Source organism: Solea senegalensis, linkage group LG11, assembly GCF_019176455.1.
Source record: "Solea senegalensis isolate Sse05_10M linkage group LG11, IFAPA_SoseM_1, whole genome shotgun sequence".
Taxonomy (NCBI): domain Eukaryota; kingdom Metazoa; phylum Chordata; class Actinopteri; order Pleuronectiformes; family Soleidae; genus Solea; species Solea senegalensis.
This window is the reverse complement of record NC_058031.1, coordinates 17,593,415-17,605,602: the sequence shown is the minus strand read 5'-3', so window position 1 is coordinate 17,605,602 and position 12,188 is coordinate 17,593,415. Positions and strand designations below refer to the sequence as shown.

At 39.7% G+C, this 12,188-nt stretch overlaps 1 protein-coding gene across 3 annotated transcripts in view; it reads right to left on the bottom strand.

Moving 5' to 3' along the window:
• The window catches only part of LOC122776768 (solute carrier family 26 member 6), a 13,213-nt gene extending 1,025 nt beyond the window's left edge, over nt 1-12,188 (bottom strand). Inside the window, exons 1-18 of one of the 3 annotated variants that reach the window (XM_044037466.1) lie at nt 12,007-12,184; nt 11,766-11,920; nt 11,512-11,651; nt 10,239-10,349; nt 9,929-10,077; nt 9,475-9,639; nt 7,927-8,079; nt 7,032-7,114; nt 6,428-6,575; nt 5,514-5,627; nt 4,965-5,042; nt 4,516-4,611; nt 3,485-3,591; nt 3,229-3,298; nt 1,881-1,970; nt 1,542-1,712; nt 682-736; nt 24-148 (exon numbers count right to left, since the gene is read on the bottom strand). In XM_044037466.1, coding sequence (XP_043893401.1) covers nt 24-148; nt 682-736; nt 1,542-1,712; nt 1,881-1,970; nt 3,229-3,298; nt 3,485-3,591; nt 4,516-4,611; nt 4,965-5,042; nt 5,514-5,627; nt 6,428-6,575; nt 7,032-7,114; nt 7,927-8,079; nt 9,475-9,639; nt 9,929-10,077; nt 10,239-10,349; nt 11,512-11,651; nt 11,766-11,911 — 2,001 coding nt within the window. In that variant the 5' untranslated portion in view covers nt 11,912-11,920; nt 12,007-12,184. Of the gene's footprint in view, nt 1-23; nt 149-681; nt 737-1,541; nt 1,713-1,880; nt 1,971-3,228; nt 3,299-3,484; nt 3,592-4,515; nt 4,612-4,964; nt 5,043-5,513; nt 5,628-6,427; nt 6,576-7,031; nt 7,115-7,926; nt 8,080-9,474; nt 9,640-9,928; nt 10,078-10,238; nt 10,350-11,511; nt 11,652-11,765 lie in introns of those variants that run through there. The other 2 variants (XM_044037467.1, XR_006361260.1) reach the window with 2 other exon arrangements.

The following is a 12,188-nucleotide window of genomic DNA, read 5'->3' as shown; positions in this document are numbered from 1 at the left end:
CTTGGAAAAAAGCCAGTGCATACCTCCAGAGGCCTGGGCAACCGGCTGAGGTGGCGCTGGACAGCATGATGTACCGATGGGAAGAGACAGGAACTGGGCAGTGTGTCTGGAACACAGCCATGAGTCTGAAGCTGGGATAAAACGCCGTCTGCTGACACACAGAAAAAGTTCACATCACACTCTTATTGATTTATATACAATTAACGTTTTCTATTGGGTAATAAATTAATTCGACAACTCTCTGCTGCACTCAGTCAATATAGACCGAGAGAGGAGACAGCTTTGGTGTTTAGTGCAGTGTAGTGCTCAAATAAAGACTTATCTTTTTACGTAAGCCCTCAACTAGCTCCTCTTCATTCCACCCTGTGTTGTGTTTTATTTGCATTTTTAGTTTATTTTGAAGTGAAAACCGGGTTTTAACCTCACGACTCTAGCCTTTTTCTATTTTATTCCACCCTGTCTTGTATTTTACTGTTTTATTTCAGTTAAAAAAGGGTTTTTACATTTTGACTTCAGACTTTTCCTTTTTCTATTCCACCCTGTGTTGTGTTTTGTTGTTGTAATCCCTGTATGAACGGTGCTACAGAAATAAAGTTTATTATTAATAATAATAAATAAGAACGGAGTTGTAAAGGAAAACGTCAAGAAATAAGGAACAAAAGAAAACTGAATGGAACTGACCTGAGCATGATGCCACAAACACAGAGACACCCTGGACATGCAAGTCATCAACAACCTGATGAAAACACACACACACACACACTTTTATCACTGGGACCAAAGATGTGGATGTGATACGACAAAGTCCTATCAGTAAAACTGGAAACCATTAAATGAAGTGTGTGTGAACCACAGTGAGCCATAATCATACTTACAACCTAACATGTTATTGCGTGACATTTATTGTCAACAATGTTTTCTTACTAATTTCAGCGGAAAGAAGCCGGTGTGAGAACAACCAATCACTGAGGACACAGAAACACTGCAGAAAACACTAATAACTACTTCATTACCTCTTTTAGATGTATGTGCTTCAAGTGTTTTATTGATGTATATATGATGTATATAGCGTCTAGCAAACAGACTGTCACTCTTTAAACTTACCAGGAAAGTGTCTTGGGATAAACACATGTTCCTTGTGTTCAGTAATATGGCGTGTTAAACAGTATCAAAATCATAAAAACAGATAGTGTTGGCCTATTATCTCCTATCTTTGACTTCCTATGTCATAATCATAGCTCTGATGTCAAAGCTTTCGTTGTTATCTTACAGCTGCAAAATGTTTGGTAATGATTTTTTCCTTCCAGTGAAGAACCATCTATGCTTCTTAGATTGTCTTTTTTTAAGTGAGGTTATTTATGTGCATTTCTTGTATTGTGTGTGTGTGTGTTAATGGATAAAAGAGAAAACATACATTAGGTAAACTGTGTGAAAGGTGCCAGATAAGGACAAGATCACAATCAGCAGAAACTCTAACCCAACTCTATCATAATAAAACTCAGGAGAGCTGAATTTCAACTAGCCCACTTCTTTATCCTCACCTTGCAGAAAGCTGTCATGGCCATTGAGTCAAAGAAATTGACTGAGCTGAGGTCAACAACCAAGCAGTGAGTGTGTGTTATTATTGTCTGGGTTGAGGTTGAGGAGGAGGAGGAGGAGGGGGGAGCAGTGCTGACTTGAGCTGGGTTTTCTTTCTGACAGCGACTCACTGTCTGGATGGAGTCAGGGAGAAAATAAAGAACGAGAAGTTAGTGATGGAAAATCAATTGAAATCTTGGTGTTTTTTTGTTTGTTTTTTTTATAAACTAAAACCAATGGCACGTGTTTTAATCTGTTACACCCATCATGTGTTGAAAATACAAACGTGTGTTTGTGGGCACCTCTGTGATCTCTGTAAAGACCAGTGCAGAGTTGGCAAAGTAAACTGGACTGGAGCAGGAGACGATGGTCACTCCAGGAACTTGCTTTGCCTGTTAAACAGAGACAAACTCAGTATACATTACAGGAATTTAGCTGTAGGGTAATGTTGAGTTACATGATATCTGAGTGTCTGAATGTTGGCACTGCACACACTGGTGTCCTTTAGTGAACCACCTGCCAGGTTTGAAGCCTGTCGACTGAACCACTGGACAGTTATGCAGTTAACAGACATTTATAGTATTTATAGACAGATTAGAAGGACTTTTATTTTTAGTCACTGACGTTTCATTTTCACAGTCACTACAGTTGCTTCTTGTACGATTTTCTGTCACTGTTGTTGCAATAATACATGGCTCTAATCATGTTTTATTAGAATTATAAAAGTCTTCTTTTCACTTTTACACATCCATCCATCCATCTCGACCCGGTCCAAACATCGGCCTTTCTGCAGATACACGGTATTGTAACAGTTGTTGTAAACACTATTCTGCACTCACTTGACCTCGAACGTCACATCTCCGTGCATCTTCAGAAACCTTCTCCTACATGATTGAGTTCAGATTCTGTCAAATATTTTTTTTTTTTTAATAAGTTTAGCAAAAAGAAGTTTCGACTAAGCTGCAGAAAATGTACAGGAGGAGGGGTTGGACGAAGAAAAAGACAGTGGAGCTCATAGTGACTTGGCGAGTAAAAATAGAACCGACTGATTAGTTTCAGCCATGGGGTTTGTTTTTGTTTTGATGTGATGCATTAAAATACTTTAACAGATGGACTCAAGCTGACAGGTTTTTTTTGGTCACAAAGCTGCAGTCTTTCCAACTACAAATACAATTTTGTTGGGAAATAGGTTTGTTTCCTTTTACACAGCAAAGCTAGACGAGAATTAGATCTTTTCACAAAATATTAAAATACGGTTATCGATTGTAAATCAGTTGGTGGTTGAGGATCACTAATACACATTATAATACACATTGTTGCATTTAGGTAACGTCTCATATCACATCCATCACTCTAACTTTAATGACATCATCCCCTGAATGTTTACAGTTGTTTTTAAATGTAATTTAAAGAAGCTCACAATCTCTTTTATTCTTCCAAAGTAGACAAAGGAATGTTAAGCTAATTAACACAAATCATGAACAAAACAGGCAGCTTTGAACTTGATCACCAGAAAATGCACTGTTTGGATTATGTTTTGTAACTATTTTTAGAACCTAATTAAGAAATGAAAGCTGTACTTCGACTCAGGCGACTATGAATATGAAAGTTCTATCTCTCTGTAGTGAAAGAGAGAGAAACTGGGTTTACCTCTGTGTAGAGTCCCACGTCTCTGTAACAGTCTGTGCCGGGAATACGACCTAAAACAACAGTGGGGGAGCTGAGAGATGAGGACAAGATGAAAGACAGGAGAGATACGGGAATGCTAATGAGGATCTGCTTCATTAACGAGTACAACGGTGAAGATAAACTGCACTAACATCATTATACAGCTTCAAGTCTTTGTGGCTTTGTCTCAAAAACAGTGGTGTTCTTTACGTAGCATCTGAAAAAAATGACGACTGACTGTTGTGTCCTGTAGAGGAGTACGAGCAGAGAGAAGACGATGGCAACAGCCAGACCCAGGTCCAGGTTAAATATCAGTGTGGACATCAGTGACACCACCCACACCAGCTGAAAGACAGGAGTGAGCGTTTGATGAGAGGAACGTCGGCTCTGTTTGTGACCGGGCGACCGGAGGCTTCAAGCTGAGAGCTTGAATAATAATGATGAGGATAAAGAAAAACAAGTGGACTAAATGAGATGTGAGTTTACAATGTCGCAGTTCTCAACAGTTACAGGACGCAAGTCATTTTCTGTCATCAAGTACACATGCATTCATTTTCACTTCATGACAAATAACGGTGAATATGTATTTGTGACTCCACTACATTTCTACAAATAATCACATTCATGCAATGTATGTAGTAGTAGCAAAGAAACACCCAATTGTGTAATGCCAGTGTTGTCAGTAGCATCATCTGCATTTTTCTTTATATACGAAACAAAAAGGCAGGAGACTGTTGCATGGACACACTTGGCAAAGAACTTTAATCTTTAATGATAATAACATGTAGAACTACTACGAGAAAAGTGATGTACTTTTCATTTAGTGAAGTGAAACTGTGTGTGTGTGTGTGTGTGTGTGTGTGTGTGTGTGTGTGTTTGTGTACTCGTATATTCATCTTTGTCAGGACCAAATACAAATCACATAAGCCATAGGAGGTGAGGACATTTTGGCTGGTCCTCACAACTTTTAAGGGTTAAGACCTGGCTTTAGAATTAGGTTTATGTTAGGGTTGAGTTAAAGGTTAGAGATGGATTAGGGACTGATGGAAAAGTTGTTGTTTTTTTGATTTTGTTTTACTAAACCAACAGCACATGTTTTAATCAGTTACACCCAACATATGTTGACAATAAACATAACTGCTGTGAACTTGTACTTGTTTATATTTGATACTTCACTTTATCACTGACACACAGCTCTGTTTTTCTGTTTTTCATTCATCCTTTAATCAAATCTTCATCAGTGTGTGTGTGTGTGTGTGTGTTTCCTACCATGTCTAATCTGTCAGACTTCCAGAGCACACACACATCTCTGAACTGAGCCAGGAACCCCTGCAGGTTCACCACAATGATCACTGCCAACACTGCCTGGAACACATCAACACACTTTATCACTGAACACTGGATGAGTTGTGTGAATCATAGTGACAGTGAGTCTCATCCAGCTGGAATATGACTTGACATTTTTAAAACAATATCTTCACTAGTATGCTCTTTCATTCTGTCATCACCATCATCATCATCATCATCATCATCATCATCATCCCGCAGTGGTTTATGTACAACAATTTACATACATTGTATTTGCTCCTTGTACAAAAAAACATTGCCCCCTCAATGATTGTTCTTTTTGTTATTTTAAATGTATGGAAACAGTGATTTGAGCCGTTTGTTTATCTCATTAACTTAGAACACATTTGTGGTCTCAGATTCACTTTTACCTTTGGCAGCTGCTCAAAGAGAGGACCAATCTTCAACAGGATGGTGAGAATCACCAGAGCAGATACCAAACCTGCCATCTGTGGAGATTAAAACAGAATAGAAAAGGAAAGGGGGCAAATAAAGGAAGCGTAATGGCCTTAGCAATTCCAAAAAACCAGGACGCACGCAGTCATGATAGAGCCCTCGCATCCCAGTGCTCCCTCACTCAACAGTCTTCACTTCACATTCGATAATCCCCTCCGAAATGACCGCAAAGCCACGGATATAATAATGATAATCTGAAGCAGGAATGGCTGCCCCGCCACCACCGTTTATGCTTGGGCCCTAAATATTAAACATTGTGCAAAACAAAGGTGTTTGACATAAAGGAAATGCAGATCCTATGGCCAATCCCTTACCATGTGCACACCAGAATAACAGTGCAAAGGTAACGTTAGTAAACATACCTGTCAGATAAACCTAGTTGGGTTAAAAGTACAAGATTAATCTTGTTAAATATAATAAAGTATAAAATGAACTTGGTTTTAAAATCTTCTGGAGGCTCATACTTGAGATTTGACACCGATGCTATCCTGGACCATGCTGCGGGAGAAGGAGCAGCTGACGGCAAAGCACTGAAACATTCCTCCAATGGTGTTACACAGACCCACAGCCAGCAGTTCCTGATGCAAAGACACACAAGCATTTTGAACAGTGAGCAGTGACGCAGGAGCACATCGCACGGCTACTGCTGGTTTACACGGAGCAGCTGGGAGGCTGCACAGGTCCTGAGTCTATTGCAGTGCTGACATATAGAAACAAACAACCAGTCTCTCAATGGGCTGCATTTCTTTCAGCTGTGGGAGTAAGTCCCTCCCTCCGTTCTGCCACAATCTTAACAAAAGACTGCAATGAAAACTTCAATAATTGAAACTTTCAGTCCATCATTATTGTAAAATAAAGAGAATCAAGGGCTTGAATTATTCTCACTGCAATCACATTCTAGAGGTACAAAAAGTGAGACTCCTTTCAGTTAATGGAGCTGCACAAAGCATGTTTGATTAGAGCATGTTCTGTATTTATAACATCCAACCAGACCTTTGTCCTTCACCTGAAACACTAACACTCCCTGTAGCAGTGTTCACAGCAAGGTTCAAGGGAAGTCTGGAGGAAACTGGCTCAAAAAACCTTTGACGAGAATAAAAACGTACAATCTGTTTAAAATCACTGCTGAGAGGAGCTGTGCAATATCTCTCATCTGCAGAAATCATGGAGCAAATTCAAAATCCCTCACATTTAAGCCCAGTTTATATCATTGTCTCACACTATCTGTGATGGTTTCATTTGTTTATTCATATATACATATATACATATATTATGGTACATTTGTACACAATATACACATTTCTACTTTTGCCACAGTCATTTTTTAAAAAAACAAAAAAGAAATCAGGCCACAACATTAACAACATTACTGTAGTACCTGGCTGGGATCCACTTTGTAGCCATGTTTTTGGGCAAACACTGAGCCAATGGCTGAAAGGAAACAGAAGCTAACCAGAGCCATAGAGAAAGCAGGAAAAAACAGCTCCCTGCTCTGAGACAGAGATGGAAGGACTGGAGGAGACAAGCTGGAGAGAAGGACATAACAGAGGAATTGTTAAGATACTGTGAATGACTTTGAATGAATAAAATAAAAAGAATTAAGTCCAATTAGTTCAGATGTGTCGGCTTTCTCTTCAAGCTAGTTTCAATAACACAAGTATATCAGACATATTTTCTGTAATTGTATTGTTTTTTCATTTTTTTACACTTAAAAACAGCAGCACTTCACATTCCTAATACAGTTGCAGTAAAACATTGTGTCACAATATCCATATTGGACAATATATTGCCAGGAAAAGAAAGAGTGGTAAAGGTCCAGTGCATAAGAATCGATGACACCTAATAGTGAGACTGCAGAGAGCGGCAGGGAGAGGACTCCTTAGCTCACCCCTCCCTTTCCCAAGCATGTTAGCATTCTATAGTGGCTTTTTCGTAGCATAAAGGATGTAAACACTCTTTCACAACGACACAGCTCTACTGACCCAGTGGGTATGTGTCCCACCACCTGGACTCTGTGCTGTCCACTCAGATCCATCAGCACTGACATGACGGTGCCAAGCACAACCTGTGAGAGAAAAACAATACAATACACACATGACATTTGCCAAACATTATTTCTGCACTTTGGAAAAGAATAACTGACGAAATTCTGCTTCTAAATCCAACATCTTTGGGTTTGTTCAGAGACCATCGTACAACAACGGACCAAAGAAAAACACTATCACAATCAGATACTGTTTATCCACTGTTAGAGATGGAGCATTAGCTTTTTATTTCATATAGTGTAGTGTTGTTAACAAGATCAGTGTACATAACATGTTCAAAATCTTTCAAAGACTTTAAACATGTTATTGTTATTATTTCTGTTCAGGAATGCAAGTACATAACAATAATTTGACATCTTAATATATTTTTTTATAAAACAGTACATTTGAAAAAAAACAAAACTATTTTTGTTCAGCATAGCTAACAGAAGTGTGAATGAATGATTTATCAACATCTGGTGATTTCTCAACTTTTATTCATCCTCGATTAATGGCTCACTACAGCTGCACACAAGATAACTTATTAGAAAGATAGAGACATGACATCTTTGTCAATGACTGACATTTATATCTGCAGTGTTGATAGGTTGTAGGACTTTCCCTTGAATTCAGGGTCTGATTTGATGACCTGTAATAAAGCCATTAATTATGACTTCTGAAGGTTTTGTGGCGCCTTATTAAGATAACTGTCTAAAAAAAATAAACCCTGATTTTGACACATTTATTATGAGTCAGTCATCAGCTAATCACTGTGGCATCAGACCATCTGGGTGCAACTTGTGACATTTGAATGTTGAGTGTGTGTGTGTGTGTGTATGTGTGTTTCCCTCACCAGTATAAGTTCCCAGGGTATGGCAAGGGGCAACTTGTTCTTAAAGTTCTCATTCAGCATCTTGCCACCGATGAGTATCACTGTGGAAACCACAGAGACGGACAGATCTCCTGGTACAAAGCTGGTCAGTCCATACAGAACACTCTTCAACGTCTATAAAATCACACACACACATATTGGTACAGCATTCTCAGTGAGGTCACTCATAGACACAATGCATTCCCTCGCGTATTAAAAGAGACATCTTTGTCCCTTCTCCACCCAAATGAATGTATTCTGGAGCCGCAAAACCGATTTATGAAGTGTAAAAAGTATGAAAAAAACCTGTGAACTAACATTTCATTACTGTTTTCACCTCTTTGAAATAAATATTGAAAAATTATTTGGATTTTCTGTAGTTCATGCTTGAGAAAAGCTGCTGGATGGACAGGACTCTTAATGTGTATTTCTTCATGTACATGTACGTTTGTCAGGTTCTACAGGGAGCCATTGCAGAGGCATTGAAGAGCCACACGCGGCTTTAGAGCTGCAGGTTGCAGACCCCTGCCCTAGCCCCTTAATGTAACATTAAAGGAATACTTCACCGATTGGCATTTAGCTTTGTATTACTAGAATAGGGGTAGTATTTTTGAAAAATTGTGCTTCCCAACCTCAGTTTCCCCTGAGTTGAGAAATATCTTCATTCTTTTCTTTGTTACGTGCCCACAAGTGACACTTGGTCCTGTTATCGTAACTGTTAGCAAAGATGGTGGACACTGTTTACATTCTGGGAATGAGGTTCCGTCCCCCTACGAGTGTGTCTAAAAAGTGCGGAATTAGCATTGATAACGGATGTAGGGAATATTACCCCTATTCTGAAAAACAAAGCAAATAAATGCAAATCTGTGAAGTATTCCTTTAACCATCACAATTTAATGTCCAACCTTAACACTCACCCTCACTTCTAACCCTAAACCCAAGTCTTGACCTCTTAAAATAAGAGAGTATATCTCTGCAGTTACAACCTCTTTGCTAATTATCTTGGTATCATAATAAAGATAATGCTTGTGAGATTCCATCATTAGTGTAAGCATCTGCTTGCTTTTCTTGAAAGTGAGTCGTTGTTTTGCTCTTTTTTCACTGCTGGATGAGTGAATCTTGGTGGTGAAGTGAATAAAAAAAGAGTGTTTGTTTAAACGATCACGCTGATTCTCCAGTGACATTAATCACTGGTTTCATTGATTGGTGTGCTAACTGTGTTCAGTGATCATAAGAATGCTTTTTATTTCCATACACACTTAAGTGTTTCTTTTCCCAATGTATATTACTTCTGCCCTGTAAACATCTCTGTCAGTGAGCCAAGCATCTTCAGACCTCCAGCATTTAGTAAACAAAGATGAAACCCTCTAAACTACACCTTGAAATTCTTGTTTGAGTAGAAGTGAGAATGTGCTCTCTTTCAAAGTTTTAAACGAATAAATAAGAATAATAGGCACTTTTGTTATATATGCCTCCATATGTGTGGCCATATTTGTGCATGCAGTACGATACCACAGTGCTGTAACACACCCATGCTGAAGCCATCAGACCAGTGTGTCTCTGTGCAGGTATTCCAGTCATCAGTGGCAGCTGCAGGATGATCACATGCAGAGCTGCTGCTGTGGTGTAGCCTCGGATCACGGGGTCAGAAATCCAGCGACACATGCCACCTCCACGCAGCAAGTACAGTAGGAGCTGTACACACACATTACATGGCTTTACTTCACATCAACATAATGTCATTTCATTTCTATTAAACTATTATAAACATATGCTGTGGCTTTTATTTCTAAACATGTCATTGATTTATCATGTGTGCCAGAAGGCATTTAATGGGTTTGAAAAAAAGAAAGGAAAAGAAATCATGAAGGAAAATGAGCAATAACTAGAGAGTCATGAAAATGAAATGTTGTATTCTCAAGCTGGAGCACTGACTCTGTAGATATTGGTGTGTTACCATGCGTGTTTGTGTGTTTGTGTGTACCTGTATCAGGCCACAGAGGACCGTGAGTTGTACAGCTACATTTACTTTGGCTGCCTCCACATCAACCTGACTCTCTTCATCACTGTTGCTAAGCAACTCCACATTAGCTGTAACAGACCCAATCATGATGGCCAAGACAGCAAAATGACCTGTCAAACAGACAAACAACAGAAATCTTGTGTTATTATGCTATGGGCAGCGTAACTTCACTTGATTTATAAAAATAAATAAATAAATAAATAAAAATAAAAATTGATTATTTGAGCCTGAATAAGGCACAAAGTTATGGTAAACCCTCAGCGATAGATACCAATGGAGAGGTGCCTTGACGTGCCGAAGATGAAGTAGATGATCAGAGGATAGAGAGAGGTGTACAGACCAAACACTGCAGGAACTCCGGCCACTATGGCATTGGCCATACCTAGAAGAGAAGAGATTGGAGGATTGAGAAGGATTGAACTGCATCCTTTAAATGGAGCACCTTTTTTAAGGTTAATTGCTTTTTGAAGGGAAAAACATAGGAAAAAGTAAAACAAACACAGGACACACAGAACAAAGCACAACTATTAATACCAGTCCATGGTCAGCGTAAAATAAAATAACAATGAGTACACACACAAACACATACGGACTGCAAGGTATTACGTAGCAACGTAGCTTATGGAAGCTCAGTACGGAGTTCCATAACTTGTCATAAAATCTCACTCTCTCAAGGTTTTTTTCCCCAAATTCACCATTTCAAATTGAATAGCCTTTTCCTCATACTTGAGGTTGGACACGTGTAGATCCCAGGATCAATGTTGGGTTCCATTTCCAAAGAGAATGGAGTTGACGACATGACCAGAAGGAATGTGCAGCATTACCCATCATGGATTTACATTGAATATAAATGGCTGAGACATTAGGGTAGAATCTGTGTCGCTTCTTCTGTGAATAGTGGAGTCTATGGAGCATTAAACTGTGTGATGCCGCAGACATTCCTCCCAAATCTCATTATTGTGTTCCTCAATAAACTCAACTGCCCATGTACTCAGTGGAGTTCTATCTTTAAGGATTTAAGGACAAAGGAGACCGCCCCACATTTGGCTGAGACAAATTTGTTTGGTACAGGTCACCGTTGCCTTTCTGTCATTTCAAACCAGTCTGGCCATTATCCCCCGGCATCAACAAGGCATTTTCACTCAGAGAACAGCCGCTCACTGGATATGTTCCCTCTTTCAACCATTCTCTCTAAACCCAAGAGGTGGTTGTGTGAAAGGTCGAGTAGATCGGCAGTTGGAAATTCACATTAACAAGCAGCTGAACAGGTGTACCTCACAAAGAGGAAGGTGGCTGTATGTTAGTAAAGGAAATACAACTCAATCTTTGTGGAGTTGCTACGCTTTCTTTACGTGACTTTATTTGCGGTATAATCACAATTAGAAATCATATCTTTAAAGAAAATCATTAAGATTAAAAGCACATTCTATTTTAAAACATCCAGATGTTATCAGGTAGATGTAGCAGCTACAGAACATCTCTTTGGGAGGTTATTGTGTCACAGGTTGTACAGTGTGGTGATCATCAGTCACCTGCATCCTCACCCTGTGGAAGATGAAGGATCCCGACACTCACTCCAGACACCAGGTCTCGAACAATGTTTTCTCTGATGGAGTAGCGAGGAAGCCATGACAAGACGGGAAAAAAGCTCAGCAGGAAGCTTTTCAACCTAGTACGAGAAAACCTAGAGGGACACACGCAGAGAGAGAGAGAGAGAGAGAGAGAGAGAGAGAGTTCCTGAAGAATGTGAGAGAACGACAGTTTGAAGGTCATTTCTGACATAAAACTGTTGACTCACCAACACTGCGCTTTCACCCTCTCCACAAATGAGAGGCCATTTTTTTCTCCCCGCTGCCCAAGAACACCCAGCTGTGCTTCGTCCAAGGCAACTGCAAGATAAGGCTGTCTGTGGTGAGGAAGGCCACTTCCTTCACTGCTGTCCATCTGAAAGCACTATTAGAGATTACTGGCAGTACACAATCAGCTTTCACTTTGTTCTTCTTTCAACAAGGAGCGAGAGTTTAGTGTGTCTGGCGCACCTTCCTGTACAGCAGGTGTCAAATGTGTGTGTGGAGTGACATGACAATGAAGAGTTTGTGTAACACTCAAACACAACATATCACACGTGAATCTGGGAGGGCGGGGAAGAGCCTTGAAATTTACAGCCAGTTTACAACATCGACGCCGATTCACCCCCCCGTCAGTGCCTCTGAATGCCTCT